Source organism: Cebidichthys violaceus, unplaced genomic scaffold, assembly GCF_023349555.1.
Source record: "Cebidichthys violaceus isolate CVI_PGR_0920_01 unplaced genomic scaffold, fCebVio1.0.p SCAF_10, whole genome shotgun sequence".
Taxonomy (NCBI): Eukaryota; Metazoa; Chordata; class Actinopteri; order Perciformes; family Stichaeidae; genus Cebidichthys; species Cebidichthys violaceus.
In genome coordinates this window covers 17,855,657-17,878,873 of record NW_027176263.1, presented here as the reverse complement: position 1 = coordinate 17,878,873, position 23,217 = coordinate 17,855,657, and the positions used below count along the sequence as shown (strand labels likewise).

General features: G+C 46.6%; 1 protein-coding gene across 8 annotated transcripts in view; it reads right to left on the bottom strand.

The window, feature by feature from the left end:
- Positions 1-2,178: 2,178 nt before the first annotated feature.
- The window catches only part of birc6 (baculoviral IAP repeat containing 6), an 85,732-nt gene continuing 64,693 nt past the window's right edge, over positions 2,179-23,217 (bottom strand). For all 8 annotated transcript variants that reach the window (XM_068728197.1, XM_068728215.1, XM_068728224.1 and 5 more), the window contains exons 65-73: positions 21,398-21,620; positions 20,381-20,526; positions 18,579-18,689; positions 16,613-16,830; positions 13,675-13,836; positions 12,792-12,869; positions 11,050-11,238; positions 4,203-4,337; positions 2,179-3,008 (exon numbers count right to left, since the gene is read on the bottom strand). In XM_068728197.1, coding sequence (XP_068584298.1) covers positions 2,829-3,008; positions 4,203-4,337; positions 11,050-11,238; positions 12,792-12,869; positions 13,675-13,836; positions 16,613-16,830; positions 18,579-18,689; positions 20,381-20,526; positions 21,398-21,620 — 1,442 coding nt within the window. In that variant the 3' untranslated portion in view covers positions 2,179-2,828. The remainder of the gene's footprint in view (positions 3,009-4,202; positions 4,338-11,049; positions 11,239-12,791; positions 12,870-13,674; positions 13,837-16,612; positions 16,831-18,578; positions 18,690-20,380; positions 20,527-21,397; positions 21,621-23,217) is intronic.

Below are 23,217 nucleotides of genomic sequence, written 5' to 3'. Positions count from 1 at the left end.
GGAGGGTTTGCTCACGGCCTCAACACATTGCTTCAGTCGTCCCCGTTGCTTCTTAAACTCTCAGCTGTTCAGAACTAAGTGTGATGTAAAAACATCAATCGATGGATTTATTTGATTTGATTTATTATTGTGATGAGTCACAGACTCTACCCGGTCACATGCAACGCTTTTCATTTGTCTTTGGTTCGTCGGTATTTATTCTACTCTTCACCATATTCTATATTCATTCCCTTTATTCATTTATTTTCTGTTTAGTAGTTTGGCTACGGAGCGTCAAAGCGGATTCTTCTGGTGATCCATGTTTGCTGTCCCCACCTCGTTTTAAACAGTACCGCACATGAACAGCAGTAGGACAGCAGGTCTCAGTTACTGAGTCGGTCTGGATGGTGAAACTGCTCAGACTTGGTTTGTTAACACTAATGTGTGGATGATTTGGAACATTAATTACAGCTTTCTTTCCCCCACATATAACTAAAAAATTGCAAACAGTTTTGGGAATTTGACAGCAGGGGAGTGACTGATGCTGAAGAACGCTCCAGTAGAATGAAGTCCAGGTGTTCACACCACATCATCCAGTCAGCCCAGTGGATTTATTCTGATAGTTCTGATGCTTGACGGGCCTTCTGCTGCAGGCGTCAGTGTTCTTCCACTTCAGTAGCTGAAACGCACAGAGGTGAAGAATCATGAATACTCAACTTTGAATTTGATCAACTGGTTATGAAACGGTCAAAATATCACTGATGCATCTAAAACCCTGCATCAGTGATCTACAGGAGACCATCAGTAGGAGCTGTACTACATACTTACTCTTAACGCTGGTGACATCATGCAGGTTCACCTCCAGCGGTGACCAGCCCACTGTGGACAGACTCCTCCTCCTCCCGGGAGCAGAGCTTCACCTCGCTGCTCCTCCAGTCCCCGCTGGGAGCCGACACTTTGCTGGAGGCCCAGACCGTATTACTGGACCCGCTGGAGCGAAGGGAGGCACGGCAGAACCAGACCCGCTGCACTAAAATGGTGCTAAAACCCACTTGTGCTTCGGTCCACAGGGACCGCTCCGCTCGACACAAAACTAAAGCTGCTCGTAGTAAAATGAACTTGACTCCTCCATGATAAAACACAGGTACCGAGTTATAGAACGGAACAATATCACAGCCTTCAAACCCGGGTCTGCTTCCTAGAAACATTTACAAACGCAGGTAAAGTGAACGGTTCAGATCTCAGCGATTTGGAAGCGACTCTTCTCTCCAACCTTAACGTCACCAACAAACCCATCACCTCATGAGCTTTTTCTACCGACGAGTATTAATGCGTCTACATTAACGAGCAACATGTTCAGCCAGAGTTAGTGAGCGTGGCTGTAGAGTCAGTCTACACACATACATAGAGAGGTTATGCTTTTTAACTTCCATGTTGCTTACTGACATATTTAGCTTTGTACGGCCTTCAGCTGAATGTAAGACGTCGAGGTTGTCAAAGGCCTTCAGAAGATGAAGGAACCCTGAAAGAGCAGCTGAGGGTTCATCATCTTCCAGGATGCGTGGAGAAGGAAAGAGCAGATGAACACAGCCAACAAACTAGTCCCAGAACCTTCCTAAAGAGAACTAGAACCCAGGGACAATGACATGGATGCAGATGATGCCCCTCCCCTGCTCGTTTCTTCTTTCCACCAGCAGAGTATTCACAAAGTGCCGAGTCGTCGATGCTGCAACAACTAGTTCTCTGACGTCTTCGTGACGTCGGTCACAGAAAGAAGCATTCGCACAATCAATCCGTACTTTCAAGCTCCATTTAATGTCCTGGCCAAAGGAGAATGTGACTGTTGTAAGGAGTGAGTCAAATAGAAAGTGCATTTGTTCACTGAACTCAACATAAAAAAAAGAAGAAGATCAAAGCAATGTGTTCGTTAATTTAGTAGAAATAGAAAAGGAATCAGTAAAGGTACTCTGCTGGAGTATTTGGTGGCGTGGTGAAGATCAAAAGGCAGACACACACACACACACACACACACACACACACACACACACACACACACACACACACACACACACACACACACACACACACACACACACACACACACACACACACACACACACACACACACACACACACCCTAACCTCCCACGTGGCTCTGACTCTTAAGCTCTGCAGTCATGGAGAAGTTGTGAGTCAACACGTGTTTATCCAGAGCATGGTGCTTTTTAATTTGGAGCCTGTAAAAGGGACAACATAGCAATTAAGAAGGTCCGTCTCAGCATTTATTCAGGTGGATATGATCCGAGAGAAGTCCGGTGAAGCGGTGGTGACCAGAGGGGCTTTCTACCTCCTCCGTTACGTGTGCCACTTCTTTTTAAAGAGGAACTTTAAAGATGGCCGATGTCCTTGGTTACAACTGTTCTCGTTCTAACAGTCCACAAAGAAAAAGAAAGGAGGAAATGAACATTCAGTAAACATTCTTCTCTAAAGGTAGTTTCCCTTATATAATCTGATTTTTTTTCTCTGCCATTATGTATACATAAACAAGTTTAATAACATACCAATCAGTGGTTATTTCACAATTGGAAAAAAGCACAAAATGTTTACACTCTTTTACAGGTAAATAAAAGTTTTCAATAAGGGCGAAGCATACTCCATTGTTCTCGTCATCGCGTTCTGGTTCCCCACATCCCGCTATTCTGCTAGTAGATCTTTACATACAAATATTGACAAAGTGGTGGCTTGTGCTCTGAAGCCATCAAGTCTTTTGGAGAGTAATAATCATCATCATCATCATCATGAGGAGGAGGAGGGGGGAGGGGAGGGGAGGGGGGGAGGAGGGTGAAGACTCATAGCTGTCCCTCGCTGCAGTGGCCGTCCTGACTGCCGCCGGGCTTCTCTGCGTCCTGACTGGACAGCTCCTTGAGGAGGAGGGCGGCGCTCCTCGCCGAGAACTCGTCGCTGTCGGGCTCCAGACCGTCGGGGCAGGGCAGCTTCAGGAGCTCCTCTCTGAGCTGAGCGGTGTGTCTCTGCAGGGACGACACACACCGGGTCGGCTCAACTTCACAGCACATACTACAGGAACATCACACACACGTTACGTCTGATTCTTCTCATTGTCAACAAATCCCACGAACGTCTCTCAGTGGTTCTCGTTCCCACTGAAGAGTGAAATCAACTCTTGAGTGGGCTTTGCTTCACAACCCTCACAAGGTATCCCTGCTGCTTGTGCACCTTTTCCTTCCACTAACATGCTTGGATGCAGCACTGTGGACAGCTTAGGGAGGGAGTCAATGACTGTCTTCTGGACAACTGTCCAGTCAGCAGTCTTCGCCGTGATTGTGTTGTCCACTGAACCAGACGGAGACCATTCAGAGGCTCAGGAAACCTCTGCAGCTGTTTGAGTTCATCAGCTGATTAGAGTCTACAACATTCAACTCATTCACACTATTCTGAGATACTGAATTTGGGGTTTTCATTCGCTGCTAAAATGTGTGTAATGAATCAATATAGGAGTTTCACTGTTTGAATTGAATTACTGAAATAAATGAACTTTTGGATGATGTTGTGATTCATTGCGGTGCACCTGTACATCAGTTAGCATAGTCTGCTGCGCCTTTGACCTCCACCTGCTGGAGCAGCTTACCGGCCGTCAGTCATCCAACAGAGAGCCCTCCTTAAAAAAGGCCAACGTGAAGACTCCACCTCCTGCTACATGGGTGTGACTGACATCTAAAAATACTTCCCTTCAAAATGAGATTTAAAAGCAAACAAACTTGGCGTAGAGTTGTAACTGAAACAACAACTCACACAATAAGGCAAAACGCCTCTGAATCTGTGCCGACACGCAGCACGGGCTGAAGAACATGCAGGATGGAGATAAAGCGACGTTCTCTCACTCTCAAACAACGACGCTAAATGAGAAGAGGCAGTTGTGGGACAGCAGCTGGCTGTTATCAGAGCAGCCGGATTATTTACAGCGGGGATTAGTGCAGCTTATTTACCGCCGCAGGGAGAGGAGATGAGAGCTGCTGGAGAGACTGGAGACACACACAGCTTGTGGGTGCTGGTTGTATTGTGTATATGTGTGTGTGTGTGTGTGTGTGTGTGTGTGTGTGTAGCGCCCGCTGTCCCCTGCAGACAGGTCTCTGGTAATGAGAGCTGAAATGTGCGTTCCCGGCCCAGAATAGCGGCGGTGCTGTCGGTACGTTTAGTGACATTACCTTCAGCGCGGCGGCGTGGTGGGACATGGTGCGGCCCACCCTCTTGTCGCTGCTGTACTGCTGGATGTCAGCGATCCACTCCTCGCACTGAGACATGATCTCTGTCCGCTTCAGGTAGAAGTGTTTGTGGACCACCTGCAAACACATGGGACAGCAGTGTTCAGCCACAGGGTGATATATATGTATGTATGTATGTACACACACACACACACACACACACACACACACACACACACACACACACACACACAGTATATAAATATTCATACAGGTATGCAGAGAGGGGTTGTGACTTCACAAGTCATTCATAGCTGATGTATTAAAGCTGCTTTAGGCTCATGTTGATATTATCCTCCACTGGTATTGGTTGACTGTGTTGTTACACTGATGAACACACATTTGCTCTGGTAGTGTAACATTTTGACACATAATTAGCGATCCTCCAAAGGCCTTTGAGCGGAGTCAGATGAAAACAGACTGCAGAAACATTCCAGTGGTCAAATATCACCACGATACCTTCATGTCCAGACCGAAGGCAACATGAGCTTCACACGGTCGTCACCACCATGTGGCTCTAGGAACGTCTGCCGCTCGGCTAACCTCTGTGGTCCAGACGGAGACGTGGTCCCGTCTCTCAACACCTCTTCAGAAAGTAGCCATGTTAGGACGGGCGTGTCCGGCTACGCTGTTGTTGTTATTAAAAACCTCCATGTTATCACAGTTTACTTTTGTCTGATGATGATCCAGATGTTCGATGCAGTAATAAGTGCCGTGTAGAACCTCTCTGGTTACTGGGCCGTGCTCTGCAGGGCTCCCGTCTTTGATCAGCGTCTCTCACGGATCCGTTCACTCCCTCTACAACGTATGGAACCAAACACACGCCGTGAGCAGCATGCCGATTCCTCCCAGAGGAGGACAGTGATCAACGTCTCTCCATCCCCGAGCAGCTGTTTATTAAGGGCGCTTTGGTCCTTCCGATGTCATCTGCACCCAGGTCCCCCTGCCGGTCCACTTCCTAGCAACGGTCGCCAGGGCCGGGCCATCAGTATGCAGCGAGCGCCGTCGAGTCGCAGCTCTGCCGGTGGAGGGAGTGGATTAGTTATTATGGTGCCTGCTGATTTGCTGTTTACCAGGGGAGGAGTGTTTGGGGACCACTTTAATCTCTCTCTTCCTTCCTCATCTCCCTCTGCTCGCTTCATTTTCATTCCATCTTTGTCGCTACTTCCCATCTCTTCCTCTTTTTAATGCCCCCCCCCGTCACATCCAGTGTGGTGGGAGACGGTCCCCAGCGGACAGGGAATGTGTGAAGGTCACAGATGTGCGGTAAACACGGTTAGATCAGAGTCCGCTTGAAAACCAGACGAGATCCAGTAATGGAGACGACCCGCGATGAGGAACACGTGACAGAAGCCGATGCCTGACCTTATGCCTGGACGTGAGGTTCAGAGGGCCGCTTCCTCTGGGGCTCCATGCAGCCGCTTAACGTTCGGTCTTTGGACGTCGCCATCTATCACCAAATGGAAGGAAGCTCTAAATGCAAATGACCTTTCAGGAAAACACAGGTCTTTATGCACACGCACGGGTTCCTGGACAGCTGTACGTACGAGAATACGGGCAGTCGGAGACCAGGTTCCCTGGCAGGTGAACTCGGTGACCTTTGAGGCAACGCTGTCCGCTCGTTATTCCACCGGGCAGCCGAGGAACACGTGGAAACACTCGACATATGGAGGGTCAAGGGGCGAGACGTCAAAAAGCCCCGTGTTCTTAGTCTTCTGTATTCCATCAGTGGAGGGCTGAGGTCTCAGGTACCAGCCCTGACCCGCTCCGGTACCAGAGCACAAAGACCTCCAACCCTGACATCCACAAGCTCAGCTCAAACACGGCTTATTCTCTACTAACTCATCTCCTTGGTACTGTATGCAACACGTCGTCCTCCTCCACCAGCAGCAGTTTATTGTAAAGGTCTTGCAGAGTTTTAGGGCTTTTGGTAAGTCAAGGTAGTTCCATGTTTTTGGAGCCAAAGCAAAGACAAAATGAAGCAATACTGTATCTGCATTCTCTTAAAGTAAGGTATGAAATGCATCTGTTCTGAGACAACATTGAGAACCAAAAAAGGAAGTATTGCTGGAAGTCCAGGCAGAGCTCTGAGCCAGTTCACTTGGCATCATGTCGATACATGTAAGTCTCCAGGAACTAGATGGAGCCCTGGGTGCTAAAAGGCTACAGGTAAAAGTCACCAGGCTTAGTGAAATAGAGACAGGTGGTGCTGCTTTTTGTTCCAATGACAGTCTCTGGGAAGCTGTTCCTGACAACCAGTAAGCCCCATGACACTGATCCACACACACACACACACACACACACACACACACACACAGTAACAGAAGAGGTAACACCTGAGGGCTGCTGGCTTGGTTTTACCGATCAATAGTGCAGCGATAGAGAGCACTCATGGGAACAGTCCGGTCCCCGGTGAGGACAGCTCCCCACCACTCTGCTGTGAGACATCGTACGCAGTGAACATTCCAGTGCAGATGTAAAGAATATGTGAACACTGACTTCACACTCACACCATACACACAGTTAGGTCATTACTCACCTCCAACATGCACATTTACAAGTGCTCTCTTTCTCTCTCACACACCCACACCCACACCCACCCACACCCACACCCACATATATCTATATTTTAACATGCGACCCATTGTCCTTAATTCCACCTGACAGTCTGCTGCTGCATAATTGAAGCCTGTACTCCGTTCTCCAGCGGTCTCTATAAATAGCATGTGGTAACATTGGATTCTCACACACAGACACCAAAAATAAAGTCTCATCTGTGCAGTTGTATCCCGCTAATATATTGTTCATAAGAGCTAAAGAACAGCAGCACCACCGTCAACATGGAGAATAAAAATGTCCTCGCTACATACTGCTAAACAACGCACCTTTAACAACATGCAGGGTTTTGTGCTCAGGCTGCTGAGGTCACCTGGTAGAGGGAATAAGTGAGGAGGCCCACAATGGACTGTGGTATGACATCACATACATCACATGGTGTTTGGTATTGGTTACTTTCACACTAGGGCCAAAATGGGAACGATGACATCTAGAGCTCGACCAGCAAAGACCATGAACAGCTCATAGAAGCTTCAATCGAACTATGTTGAATTTTGAACTCACCAGAAAAAGGAAATCTTCTTTAAGACTTCAAAATTGGGAAAAGGAGAAGTCAGGAAACAAGACTTTGTTTGTTTTTTTGTTTGGTGTTAATTGAATAGTTTCTTTCTTTGCACCTACCTGACATTACAAGTGTTTGTCCAACCTTCTAAGTGACAAAGACTTTCTGTGAACCATCCAAATAAAGTTGGAAGAGGAGGAATCCTGGTTGAACTTTCCATTCAGCCTGTTCTACTGAGTCCCATGCTAAGCTCCTACGCTCATCAGGCTTTAAGCAAGAAGAGGTCAACTCTGACAGGGTCCAGACTAGTGACGCCGCCGTCGAGTGTCTGCTGTTATTCATCAAAAGTGAAAACAGCTGGACAAGCTATGGTTGGTGTGGAGGGTTATGATGAAGCTGAATCAGACAAGTACAAGACCACAGAGGCCCACCGGTCCACATGGAGGGCCTCTTTCAGGACAGGCTGAACGACTGCATTGATTTCCAGTCACGGTGGGAGACGGCCTCTAAAGACCTAGAGGGACAATACGTCCATGGAGTGATGTATGGGCTTTCAAACAGAAGCAGTGCTGTGAGCCCTACAGATGTGGTGCAGGTCTACACTCCGCCATCGAGACGGGTTATTGAAAGGACGCCTCTTACTGCTGACCAAAACTATTAATGCAACAGCTAAACAATTAAAAGAAGAAAAAAGAAACTCAAAGGAGAGTAGCTTACAGGTGTGAGCCTGGGTCCCCCTTCACATTAATCAGCAAGTTCTCTCTCTCTCTCTCTCTCTCTCTCTCTCTCTCTCTCTCTCTCTCTCTCTCTCTCTCTCTCTCTCTCTCTCTCTCTCTCTCTCTCTCTCTCTCTCTCTCGTTACGCTGGAGGAAACCCCGCGCTGACAACCTTGACGTGTGACGTAGTGGCTGCTAACTGTCCCAGACGGGTGACCTGGGGACTCTGCTCACACGCTGCTGATAAATGACGGATTCAACCCGCTTGTGCATCGGGTTTTCATTGCTGCTGGGCGGCTTGTTAAGCACATCGACCACAGAGTCCTGCGTGCGAGAGACTGATCTCGTCTGTAAACGGTTAATGAAACTCCTAGTCAGGAGTGGAAACGCTTAATGTGCCTCATGAAGAGTGAAGAGTGACACGGTGTGCTCAGGCAAGTGAGAGACTCGACAGCGTCAGTCTTGAGACGCATCAGTCGAGCTGCAGCGAGGACCGACGCGTCAGCAGACAATGCTGCATCTTCAGCACCAAGGACAGCAGATGTAAGCCAAAACACTGTGTGTGTGTGTGTGTGTGTGTGTGTGTGTGTGTGTGTGTGTGTGGTTTCTGGTGAATTACCGACACACCGCTGGTATGTTAGCGACTGGATTGTGTATTAAGCACAGACTGTACATAAGAAGTGGATGCAGGTGTCGTGACATCACTCATTGGTTTGCTGTTTTCAAGCCTCAAGTTTTGAGTTCTGGACGTCGACTTCTTGGATCTTGGACCAGTGAAGGAAAGGGACCGTATTTGGAATTTCGGAGGAGTGACGTAGAGACGCCGTAAACGGCTCTGGTAGAAGAAGTGACCTGTCAATCAGTGTGTAGCCCCGCCCCTAAAGCATCCCCTGCTTTCTGGTCTGTTTGACTCTAAATGGAGCATAATGTACTAAATGAACATCATGCTGTATTGAAGAAGACTATAAACTAGAGATTGAGACATAAACTCATGTTTACAATGTTTACTGAGGGAATAAATCAAGAGAGAAGTAGAGTCATTTTAGACTAGACTTCTATACAACCAGAGGAGTCGCCCCCTGGTGGACACTAGAGAGAATGCAGCTTTAACACACTTCAGTATTGACTTCACTGTTCAGAACAGGATGTGGCGCCTGGTATCAAGTACATCGCTCGCTATCTACCGAGCTCTACATTTATGAAAAATAGCTCCAGAAAAATAGATGAAAAAATGAGGCCATGCATGAAGAAGGCGTAGCTGTTGAGTCAACTCCCCACCATCACTTTCTACTGACTTGGTATGGAAAGACAAAACATCCCCTCCAAACAGAACTCAGCTGACATGAACAGTGTCTTTACAGTCTGAATCAATGAAGTGAAATTAATAAATGATCTGATGAGTGGTGTTAATGTAATAATATAACTATCAAAATGACTGCTGAAGTAATAACACTGAGAACTGATTCCAGAAACAAAGCTGCGTATCTTGCAGACATGCACTTTGCTCTGTAAATCACAGGATATGACATCATGTTAGTCATTTTCTACACTCTGACTAGACACAGCGAGACGCGTCCTACACTGCTCTGGATTCATGTCACAGTACCGCTGGCCCTCTTCAGACACCCCGATTCATTACTCACTTAACGAGCGCTTGTTAAAACAATAAATACTTCCAACACTACTGTTCAAAAGACAATTTTTACGTTGTTCTCCCCACATCGGGACACAATATTTTTCAGCCCTCCTTGTTATTTCATTCATATAAACATCAAGCAAAATGTAGGAGTGAGATTAGAGCCACGGCCTTGACTTGAATTAAGTAGAGTAGAGTAGAGTAGAGTTCTACTTGTCTAAATGGTTATCTGAGAGGTGGTGACAACTAGATCCATTGCTCACGGCTGCTTGTCCTCCTCTCTTAGTCCACGTTTGTCTCAGCTGAGGACTTAAAAGTGCTAAAAGGACCAGGGGTGAGAGAAGCACACGGGGGAATCTCACCGAGCTTAATTGAATTTCTGTGTGCGTATGTGTGAGATTGCTCAGCCGGGTGGCATTGCCACGTTCCCCTTAATATCCCTCGGTCCAGCGGTCCACTTCACAGACGGGCTGGGCGATGTCACGGACCCGCTTTTTCTTCTTCTTCTTTAATCCCAGCATTGCCTGCTGTGCAAAGGCCAGATAGACGTATGATATTTCACCTTCAAATCCCACAGAAATACAAGCAGCACTGGCTGCAGATATATGGAGAGAACACCGTATCCCACAAACACACCATTTGGATTGGGATCGCTTTCATAACTTTTCATAAAATAAGCAGTAGAATGTCCTGCTTTTACTCAACGTATTCCTCATGCAATCCTGTCGAGGTGATTGGATCACTTCCATTTCTCACCCCCCTTCCTCTCTCTCTCTCTCTCTTTCCTGTCCACAGCGCTCCTCTTCCTCCGTTCCCCTTACTTGACATTTCTGCTGTGGATGAGCAGGTTGAAAGATCGTTATCTTCCACGGCACTATCCGTCTCACTACGGACCCTTTAAAGGATCTACTCTGTGAAAAAACTGTGAGGAAGGACGGGGGGGGAGAGGGGAGGGGGGAGGGGGGAGGAGGGAAAGGCCAACCTCCAGACGATGTCATCTACCAAGGAATTAATAAGAGGGGGATTTATTGTGAGACAGCGCGGCCCAGCAGCCCTCAGGGAGGACAGGCTGCTTTTCATTCCCTTTCACGACTGGCATTACGACGAGACATCGTACGTATTCATGGGAATATAACAACTGTTAAGTTACCCGTTTAGGTTTTGGAGACTCTAATCTTTAAGAAGAAGATTAAGTCAGTTTATGTAGATTAGAAAAGCTTTTCATCATCATTCATTCTTTTATAACAGAACAACAGCATCTGGAGGGTGTTGATGAGCATCAGAACAACCTTTGAAACACAAGCAGACGCTGATTCCTACCTCTTTGAAGCATGGCGACGGGTTGCGCATCTGCTCCAGCATGGCCCATTTGACGGTGGCCTGCCGGATGTTGCCGTCGTACTCCCGTGAGCTCTGGGTGCCGCTGGGAGTCCCGCGGGAGCGCTCGTACCCCGGCTCATTGAAGTAGGGCTCAGCCACCAGAATGAGGGACTGCACCGACACGAGCACCTGCAGCGGGTCGAGTCGGGAGAAACGGAACCACGTGAGGAACAGCTTCAGGGTCCCCGCCGTGAACTCTACACACTTCACTGATACGAAAGGTAGCTTGAAAACCACATTCTAATACAATTAATGTGTCCAGCTAGTTAGGTTTAACCCTGATCTATTGGTAAATTACGCCGACATCTCCTTCGTGTTCTCACCTCTGAAGTATTCTGGGCAATGCTGGACATTTAGAGTCTGACAAAAGCAAGGAATATTGTGGCCCGACCCTTCGATATCTCGGTATTACCAGCTGGACTAATGCCCTGGCCCGTCTCAAGGAGACGAAGGACGTCCTCCTGCATCATTCCGTCCCTTCATTACCAACCATAACGATGTCGGGCTTGGAGGCCTGCCCGCTGGCCCCGGCACACTGGAGCTGGATGACGTTCACTGGAAATGCTCCATCAACTGGATACCTTCAACTGTTGCGATCGGTCCGTCTTAAACTGGGTTGCCAGATTTCAGAGCCGATATCCACCTCAGTCGATGACCGCTTGATCCCTGCCTACTCCCCTGTCTCCTATTCACCCCCCCCATTTTCCATCATCGATCCGCTGCACGCTGCCCGGAATGATAATCAATGGAGACATCTCTATGCACTCTCCACCGCTGCGAAAGAGGGAATTATGAAGAAACAGAGGAGGTATACATTTCTGAGAGCTCCGGCATGCTTGATTGCACAGGGCAACCAACCCAATAATGCTGTGGGGGGGGTGTCATCATGTGTGTTTACCCACAAGTCTGTGCACCACTTTGGATACCCAGTAGTCCCTTAATGCTCTACGTTATCCTTTGCACAAATCAGAAGACCAGACCCTCGAGGCCTGAGACTGAGATGCTCTATCTTGACAGATAGCTTGGTCAGTAAACATGTGTCACCACCATGAATAAGAACAGAAACGCTGCATTCTGATTGAGAGCTGTCGCCCTGCTGCAGCTCAGCTTATACACAGCAGGAATGCAGGCAGAAATATTGGCTTCTGGTGTCAAACCACAAATATCTGACAGCAAGTGCACAAAAGGTAAAAAAGAGATTTTAAAGCATGACATCCTTCTTTAGCCAAAGCCAGCCTTAAAATGTCTCCAGTCATTTTCCACAACGGAGCTCAGTGAAGCTACAGTTCAAAGTAAATATGAAATATTGATCGGTGTGTTAGCTTTGTCTCCCAAATAAACAATCTAAAGAAAAGTAATAATACAAATAAAACCTGAAGAGGCTAAACATGCTATTGAAGCGATCTGATTGGGACTTCAAGATGAGCGATGTGTGTCAGCGGGCACATCTTTGTGCTTGCTTTGATTAATACCCACACACTGTCACCAAAGCAAAGTAACAACGTGGCTTTAAAAGGGATCCTTCATGTCAGCTGATGAAACACCAAGCCCATTAATACAGAGCCCCGGGCGGCGCGACGACAGGCCAGAGATGAACTGCAGCCTGAGACACAGAGACTCACACAACAGCCCTGTTGATCCATTGAGACAGGAGACTCTGCCATGACGGATCATCACCTCACCTGTAGAAAGCTTGAGGTCTGTGGGTTCCATTTCTCCTCTGGTCTCCCATGCCATGTGTTGAGGATACTTAAACATACCTGATAACACAGAAAAAGGTTCAACAATGAGTACAAAGATGAGGCTCCATTCATTGTTGGACTGGACTCGACAGCAAGCTTTGAAATCACACCATTTCTTTATGTTCCTGTTCAACTTCAATTGATCCTCCTGCTACTGAGAACTGTTCCCATCACTGATGTGTCTGTTGATCACCTTGAAGCTGCTTCAAATCACTGAATTGACACAATTCAAAGCTATTGTTGAGCTCCAGTTGACGAGCTTCTTATCTGCATCTACCTTCTCTTTCCTCCATCCCTCCCTCCCTCATCAGTGAGCTGACCTGTAGCCCCATGCACTCATCACAGCAGCCTTCTGGGCCCTTTAGTGAAACATGTGGACCGTCAGCGGCTGCCTAATGAGGTTGAGCTTAGGCACCTTGACCCCGACTCCTGGATGGAGAGGGAGAGCTCTACACAGGATGTCCACGACCAAATGTCAACTGGACATCCGACAGGGAAGGTCTTCAGATACACGGTTAGTTTGACACCTCCACGGCCATATTGGCTTCTTGATGGACAACCAGGCCGGTTCTGTTCCTGAACCTCTCACTACAGTCAGTGGAGATCAACCCTCTCAATCCTGGGCAGAACTTGGTTGTTCTTCACTCCCTCTACAGTGACTACATGTTTTAGTATGCATGTCATAATGTTAGGAAAGGCTATACTTTGGCACACTGGATACCTGTTCCAAGGTGGTTTTTATGAAACAATTTGAAAAATAATACGTTGACATTGACTTGACTCAAAGAGCAACAGTAACTCACTTGAAGCCTTTTCTACTCACTTTGCCGTCATTGTAGAGGTTAGGGTTAAAGCGCACACTGTGTCCACCGGTGGTCTCCAGGTTGACCAGAGGAGGGGAGTTCGGATAGTCTTGCGGAAAATACACATCAAACTCAAAGCAACCGTTGGCATATGGGGTGTCTGCTGGGCCGGTGATGAGAACCTGTAAACACAAAGGAGGAGGCGTCGATAAAAAAGGGTTATTAATCACACGCACCGAAAGAGGGTTAATTACAAAAAAAAAGGTGGATGCACCGATAACAGTAAATATGGATTAAACAAAGGCCAAACACCACGGTGAAAAGGTGCTGACTCTCTTTCACGCTTTGCCACAACAATGTAATTACCAACAAAGCTAAAGGGTGAAATCAGCAGAGAGACTCATGGCATTTGAAGCAAAACACAATTTACCCCCTAAGTAAAGCAGATTAGCTCATTAATCAAAGAAACAGAAGAAGCACTTAAAGCTGTTAGAAGGACCTGAATACATATAAATACATAATGTAAATCACCGGTAATATCTCTGACAGTAACCAGTGTCTACTTCAAACCCAACCCATAATGTCAGGACAGGCTTCAGGGAGTTAAGATTTAAAAGCAGATGAACATTGGTGGGAAATCAAACCTCGAGAACAAACAGTAAGTAAGCCGACAGAAGAACAGGACAAACAGGTGACAGCGCAGCGAAGGAGCCCAGGCTGATCATCACTGGGCCTGAGCGCTGAGCAGCACCAGCCAACTGGAAACCAATGTGGACCCATGAAACCAGCTCCGGGCTGCTACATGGGCCTGCTGGGTTACCAGCACCACCTCACCGTCTGTTGCAATGTGTTCTATTCAGCAGGACGAACACTGACTTTGGAAGATGAAACGGTTCAAGTGGAAAGAACCGATTCACTGCTAGTCTGTCGTCAGCCAACAAACACTCCCCACATTCTGTGGATTAGAGGTTTGTTATCTCAGTCCCTCACTGGAGTCTGGACTTCCAACAGACCCCAGTACGTCAGTTTAAACCCTCACACTGAACGCCACCATGTGTGCCGAGTCCCGTCCTCTCACGCTCTGCTGACGCTCACACGTGGCGGCGTAGCGTGAGCCTCCATTACACTCTGAGCGCTGCACTGTTCTCCCAAACACCAGAGGGAGTTCAAACAAAATGAAGTGTGAAGAATCAAAAAGACAACGAGTGTGACTCACAGGTATGTCCACAGACTGTAGGCGGAACCGCAAAAAGCCAGAAATCAACCTCCACAACGCCGAGGAGGGATTGTAATCATCTATAAACTCATATCTCATATTCATGGACTACTTTATTGCCTTTTTACAAGCCCTGTAAAGAAACATGTTAATTATTAAATTCATTATAAAGAAACAAAAGGTTGAATATCCTGTAAAGAAAAATATATACTCAAATGAAGATTTGTAAGATACATATATATAAATAGAGTTTTTATCAGTGAGCTCAGAGGTGCACGACCACACGCCGGCTTCACTACACAGAGTATAAACTCAGCTTAAGACTGCAGACGACGGTGGTTGGCTTCATCATGACAGTGAGCTGGCCTACAGGGAGGAGGTCCGGTGAAACCTGGCCCTCTCCACCAAGAACACCAAAGAGGTTTAGCATGTCTCCAGCTTTAACGTTCTAGGTGTCCACATCTCTGAGGACCTCTCTTGGACCCTCAACACGTCAACCCTGACCAGACTGAAGAAAGTCCATCTGTGTCCTCAGATTCTGGGGAACTTCTACCACTGCATTGAGAGCATCTTTACCAGCTGCATCACAGTATGGTATGGCAACTCATCTGTCCACCCATAAACGTTCTCAGTTAGTCTGTCCACACTCACACAGATCTGAGAAGATGCTTTATCTTAAGTGAAATCAAGTGTGTGGGTAAACCATAGGTGTGCAGGGCTCAGAAGACTCAACCGATTCTCACACCACAGCCTCGTGGAACATCAACCCTGCAGTGGTGACACCTGGGTGGGTTCAGTCAGAACTGAATGAGCCGATCAGACTATAGACCTTCAGGAAATCCACATAAAGTCAAGTTGCCTTGATGATCACGTTTGAGGACACAGTGTGGATGCGTTTTTGAAACTTGGACATCAACATTCAGACCCAACACTTCCGTTGGACTTCACAGTCTGGCTGGAAGATCTTCATTTTTAATGATGAAGACTTCATCTCGAATAGACTGTCCTTATGTGACAGGCTTGAATAAATGCAACAATGCTGTTTGGGGATGAGGTCCAATGGAGCACTGACCCTCACAGAGCATGAGAGTTCCCCCTCATCAGCCACAGTCTGTGGTGCTGCTCCTCAGGCCATGCTGTTCTCAGGGTTTCTATGAACATGACTAAACAGTGCACCGCTGTGACAGCACTAAGGGCAAATATCTTGACTATGATGTCACACCACAGCTAGTCGAAAATGTGTTATGATAGCTACAAAAAGGATGATTTTGTCTACATTTCATGGCCAATCAATCAGTAGATGTTTTTGTCGTATGTAGTTTAAATTTCAGTTACTTCCACACCTGCAACAGAACTCTACATAAGTGCAGCTGTTTCCTTCCACTGATGTTTGTACGCAGCGATGCGTTCGTCTACGTTGTTGTCGGTATGCTGCCGCCTTTCTTTAGAGCGTTCTTTTGCCGGAACGGAGCCAAACAGATGAGGATTTTGACATTTAGCAAAGGAGACTTTGCCATTAATCAACTAGTGGGGTGAGAGCCAGTTATTAAATGTCACTGGGGTAGTGAGTAAGAGCTGTCATGACAAGTCGTATGGTAGAAACACCAGACGCAGTAACACAGTGCTCTTCTATCCGTCTCACTCAAACTAGTGGTCTCTTTGAATCGCAGGGTACAAGCCCACACATTAGACAACACTATGACACGTTCATGATCTCGTAATAAGCTGAGGTGGTACTTCACCTTCATGATGTCCAGTCTCTCCTCATCACAGCGGACGAACACACTGGAAGAGGATGACAGGGGCAGAGAGGTGGACAGGGTGACGGCCTCCTGGGCGAGGCGGCGGGATCGGGCCGCGCTGTTCGTATCGCTGGCGTTCTTCACCTGAGACATGTAGTGGTAGTTGACCTTGAACATCACTTTTCCATCCTCGTCCTCCGTGACCATTTCAAAGGTGTCTGGAAAGAGAGGGGACCAGATGGAGGACGTTGTCAGAGTGGAATTACACGTCATTACTGCCGGTAAACACTCAACATAACCTAAAGTGTTCATTTCTCATATGGCCATGTTCAAATGGAAGCATTGCAATTCAGCTAAGGTAATCATGCAAGAAAGAAAGGTCCGATGAAACTATCAAGTTGACTGGGTGTTCATGTGCACAAGCATGTTTTATTTAAAGAAAGCCTCCACCTTTTCAAATAGCCCAAGCTAATGAAGACGAGCGAAAAGAAACGTGCAGAAGTGTCTTTGAAAGGCTAAACGCAAATGTGTGAATTTTAGAAATGATTACATAAATCGTTTTTAATACATTTGAACTTTTTGGACTGAGAAATGACAAATTACCATTATAATCCTGCTAGTAGTCCCCATTTTACTCAATGCATTGGTAATGTTTCATTCTTTTTAATAATGTTACTACAGTGCCTTTCGTTGCATCCTGGTTACTTCATACCATCCATGTAATAGATTACTGCCCCGGTAGTGTAAGTGTTGTCACAGTGAGTCAGAGTGCAGCCCTCACAGCTGCACACTGAAACAACAGTGTTTACAGTCACTTCCAATTACTTCACACATCAAGCTGCTTACAAAATCAATTGTAAAACTGTTGTAATGAGTCATGACATGGCTGAGTGGAGAGTGATGGACAAGACAAAAGAAGACCAGGATGGAATCCTAGTCCTTAATGAGTTCTGGCATGAGGGCATTATGGATCATATCAGACAGGAGACAGAACAGAGTGTGTGTGTGTGTGTGTGTGTGTGTGTGTGTGTGTGTGTGTGTGTGTGTGTGTGTGTACTTGGGGAAAGGAGGAAGTCTTTAGGGACCGGTGGTTTATGACGTAGTTATTGCCGACATGTGTGCACAAAGTAAAACCAACAGGCATTGATGCTACACAGCATTAAGAGCCCCCATGTGCAGTAAATGTACACACACACACACACACACACACACACACACACACACACACACACACACACACACACACACATACAGTAAATGTACACACACACACACACACACACACACACACACACACACACACACACACACACACACACACACACAGTAAATGTACACACACACACACACACACACACACACACACACACAGTAAATGTACACACACACACACACACACACACACACACACACACACACACACACACACACACACACATACAGTAAATGTACACACACACACACACACACACACACACACACACACACAGTAAATGTACACACACACACACACACACACACACACACACACACACAGTAAATGTACACACACACACACACACACACACACACACACAGTAAATGTACACACACACACACACACACACACACACACACACACACACTAAATGTACATACACACACATACAGTAAATGCACACACACACACACACACACACACACACACACACACACACACACACACACACACACACACACACAGTAAATGTACACACACACACACACACACACACACACACACACACACACAGTAAATGTACACACACACACACACACACACAGTAAATGTACACACACACACACACACACACAGTAAATGTACACACACACACACACACACACACAGTAAATGTACACACACACACACACACACACACACACACAGTAAATGTAAATGTACACACACACACACACTCTGCATCCCAAAGCAAACATGTAAACTCACCAAACTGCAGCTTCTTCATGGCAGCGACGTACTTCTCCTCCAGAGAGCGTAGAATGGACAGGGGCTTCGGCCGACATGACACCTTCCTTGAAGACTCCACCAGCTTCCTCTCTGGTGAGGAGGTGGGGTTTGGGTGGGAACAAAGATCATGAAGACAAGAGTGAAAAAGAGAGCAACCGTGGAAGCGAAGCATCGGCTTCAAAACGTTTTCCCTGGAGAAAATCCTGCAAAGCCGGCCTGCCACAGGGCTATTTATCAGAAGGTCATCTCAGCAAGCAACAGGCTGAGATCTCTGTCAAACATCTTTAAGGCTGCAAACACACTCAGGGATGAGACAAATCTATCTGATCTTATGACGGTATATTAACATAATACAAGCAAGATCACTACAGTTTTGAGATCCATCTATCGAACACGCCACAGGCATGAAAACGGACATGAAGCAGTCGTATTTCTAACACTTTCCTGTTTCAGTTTCAAAATAAAAGCCCTCTAGCGTCTGTGAGAAAATCCTCTTAACTTCAGGTCCAATGAGTAGTTTATTCAGAAGCACAGGAGCCGTCTGATCATGGCTTCGCTCACAGATATTCCTGAAAGCCTCCGTACTAATGAAGTGATTATGGATCTGTCAAGGCACTCATGCTTCACGGCGCTCAGCTCTGTGACTTCACCCGTTATCAGCCCTTTATCGTATGGATTTCTCCGTGTGAAGCGACACGACACTCGGCTTCATCCGTTTTCCCACATGCACGCTTGCAGCACATCTAATGGCCTCCCCCTACATAGCGAACATAAAAAGAGGTCTGGTGGGAGCAGGGAGAAATGGGCGGGGGGGGGGGGGGGTAATTAGTATAATGTACTGTGTATCAACAAGGTAATGGGGGAGGTGTGATGCTTCATCATGTGGCGCACATTTTATTGATGGAGCTGCTTTATTAAGGTGGGGGCATCCGGTCAGGAATCATTTACTTTCTGACACTCCCCTTGCTTTGAACACATTTCTTCCTACATGTTAACTTGTATGAGAGATGATAGAAAAACAACCAGCAGGTGAACGTTGTTTCTTTCACCGTGAGTCTATATTTACAAAAAACACACAAAGTACAAAGAAGTGTGGAAATGGAAAAGGGTGAGGTTGATTTGTGAAGGACTTCCCCTTCCTTTCTTCTGTTATTCCTCTATGTACAATAGAAGTTCAGATGCTTGAAGAGACTTCGAGACATCGTCTCCTCAGTAGCAGCTGTGGAGCATTTCTAGAGACCAGAGCTCAGGAGTGCACAGTCCATTATGGACATCAAGAGCCTCAGATGTCACACGAGGTGTTTTAGGCCACATCAAGGGTAAGTCTGACCGTTTGGTCATTAAAGACAGCAACACCTTAGAAGCCCTCATTGGAAACGCTCTGATTAACGACAGGCTCTTTGGGAGATGGATGTTTGTGTGATATGTTATACCGCCATTCTTGCCGGATCTTGTGACATCACCAGAATCCAGCTGCGGTGCCAAATAAAACTACAAACCTATTTTCCTGTCCTTTCACCGAGGACAGGAAACACAGACAACAGATAAGGATGAGTCAAAACACCTGGCATGAAACTGGGTTTGTGTTGGCCATGAGCTATAATGTATGGACGTCAGTAGGTTCTACCCAGGAGTTTTCAGGCTGTGATTCAAATCAAACGGTACAGAAAACGTGAAATCAGCTGCCACAGTGTCGGGCTATAAAGTCACGTGTGTGTGTGTGTGTGTGTGTGTGTGTGTGTGTGTGTGTGTGTGTGTGTGTGTGTGTGTGTGGTCCATACCCTGGTTGGCCTGCCGTAGGCTGGTGGTAGCGGCGTAGACTATCTCGGCTGTCCTCTGGATGTCGGGCACCAGCAGAGTCAAACCCTCAGGCTCTGGATCGGAGCTATCTGGCTTCACCACACCTTTGCTTTTATCTTTCTTTGACCTGAAACACACACAGATAAACCATCGGTCACATTATAATGTGACGACAGGAGGAGCATCTCAGCGCCGATAGGCTATCGCAACACAGCGGCGCACAAAGTCCTCGACGACTTGACCACGAGGTGAATTCAGCGTCTTTGCATCGACTTTGTATGTAATCTACTCACGCAGAAACGTTGTGCACACAGCACAACGCTTAAAAAGATGAATGCATGTCGTCTACAAATCATACACTCGCCGAGTTACACATTTAACTAAGATACCGTGTGACTAGTAGCTACAAACAGCTAATCATATAGTAGATTTAGTGCAACAGCTTCAGTGATCCTCTGCCGTCTCATCGACTGATGCGGAACTTTCCTCCTGCGGTACCTTATTGTACGTAAACCCGAGTGCAGCACGTTGCCACGAGGGTGAGGCTCACCCGTCTGGACGTGGGCTGCTCTCGTTTCTTAGCGTAGGTATGTAGAGTGTGCATAAGGTACAGCGGAGAGAAGCAATGGGGTTTTTTCTTCAGGATATTGGATTCTTAAAGCGAGACTAAAACCTTTTCCTGCTATAATAAAAGGCAGAGCACATTTCTGGACATCCTCTGGCCACTTCCAAAAGAAGCTCAGCGGCTGAATATCAATGTGTCCTTGATGCCTCTCGGGGTGCATTCACATCACATCGCATTTTATTGCCAATTGTGACCACGGCTGTAGATGGAAAGATTCCCAGACCGGCAGTATGCTGAGAGGACAGTGAACGGCACCAGAGTGTGATTCTCTGGAGCGGTGGTGCTGTGGCTGGACCAAACTATTCAATTGGACCATTATAGGTGTATACCTGTAAGTTAAGGTATTCCATCAATCACCATTAAGTCATCTCACCTGAGGCGATTGGTGTACGTGTCCACACACGTCTTCATCTTAGCCAGCAGCATCCCCACGGAGGTCTGTCCCTCAGAGTGTTCTTCGTCCTCCTCCTCCTCATCCTGTCCCGGGTCTCCAGAGAGAGGCAGCAGTAGAGGAACCAGGGCCGTGCAGGTGGAGATGGCCCTGAGCAGCTCCAGCAGCGCCCGATATAAGGGCACATGACGTGCCATGTCCAGAACTGCAGAGACAAAGACAAGGAGGACAGAAAGTGTGAGACGCACAAAGGATAGAGGAACAAAAAGGTTCCCTCCTTCTCTAAAACACATCCCTACTGCAGCATCTTACACTTCAACAGGACTAATGGAAACACAGTGAAACAAGGGGACAATAATAATAATACAATAATATATTGGATATATATTTCTGGAAAATAATGAAGAGAATTAATGAATGCAAACAAAGGCTAAATGTCCTGATCATGAGAAGAAGGAGGGACTGTATGGATTAAGAGCTGTTGAGAGTGTGTGTGTGTGTGTGTGTGTGTGTGTGTGTGTGTGAGAGAGACGTAGACGTCCTGCAGCCTGAGTCACATGGAGACGTATGCTAAATGAAGGCTCAAGCTTGGCAGCAAACACTTTGGTCAAAGGAATACAAAAAACAAAAGACACTCATCAAAATGTATTTTCCTTCTTAACAACAAACAAGTTTAGTTTTTGTATACAGACCTGAAATGACACTACAGATGTGATGTTAAAGAGGCAAAGCTGCCGTGTTAAATACAGACAAATGATCTCAACTGTTTTTAATCACCAGCAGAAGAACCAATTGTGATAAAAGTCAAAGCCCTAGAAGACACCAAAGTAGAGCCGCTGTCACAGTAGAGTTCTCAATATAGAGCCGGACAGCGACTCTAACAAGCGCTTATTGATAGTCTGATGATGCCACGTGGGTCTCCATCTGTGCTGAGAGGACCTGAACTGGTTTGTCCTCACAATGAGTTCTTTCTCACTGTCTGGGGAGGCAGACGAACCCTTCACACCTTTGTCTTCAAAACGTTTCCTTTTGCTGTTCTGAACACCAGGTGTCGTCTGGATCTTTACTAGGCAACATCACACAGCAGCCTGCAGCAACTCTAAGGTCGTTGGGTGCAAAGGAGGAAGAGGGTATGGATCATGTATGGATCATGTATGGATCATGTGATCTGGACTGTGCATTAACAGACAACAGAGTCCACGGCCATGCTGGCAGCTCTACCAGGCTGATCTTCAGGACAGTGGTGCTCTGAACAAAATCTATATTTAGCTAAGTTAATGTATTTGTAATGTATTTATGTATTGTACTATAGTATTTGCTGATGAATTGCACTGATACTAAATTGAGCCACTAAATTGTACTAACCTGCCCAGGGACTAAAGATCAATAACAGCTCTCTAGCTAACTCTGGCACATGTACACTGAGGTGGAAACTGAAATGTTGATTAATGTTAACATTCTGTGCCTATTGATCTGCAGATGTTGAGCTGGTTAAGTAAGAACTCAGGATCATTGAAGTCATTAGGATTCTTCCTCTGGGGACCATGAATGTCTGTAGAACAATTGATCGCAATCCATCCAACAGTCGGAAATCCCCAAAACATTAGCTATGCGCTAACGTTAGCTGGCGCTACTAGACATACAAGTCTGGCCTGTACAGCGTTGTTGTTTTGCTTTGGTAGTCGAGGGTTTACAGCAAAGTCAATCAAAACCAGGAGTTGATGTTTTTATCCTTTTAATTCTACCTTTCACCCAGACTCTACCAAAGAGTCTTAAGTGAGAAACAGATGTGTGAGGCCCCC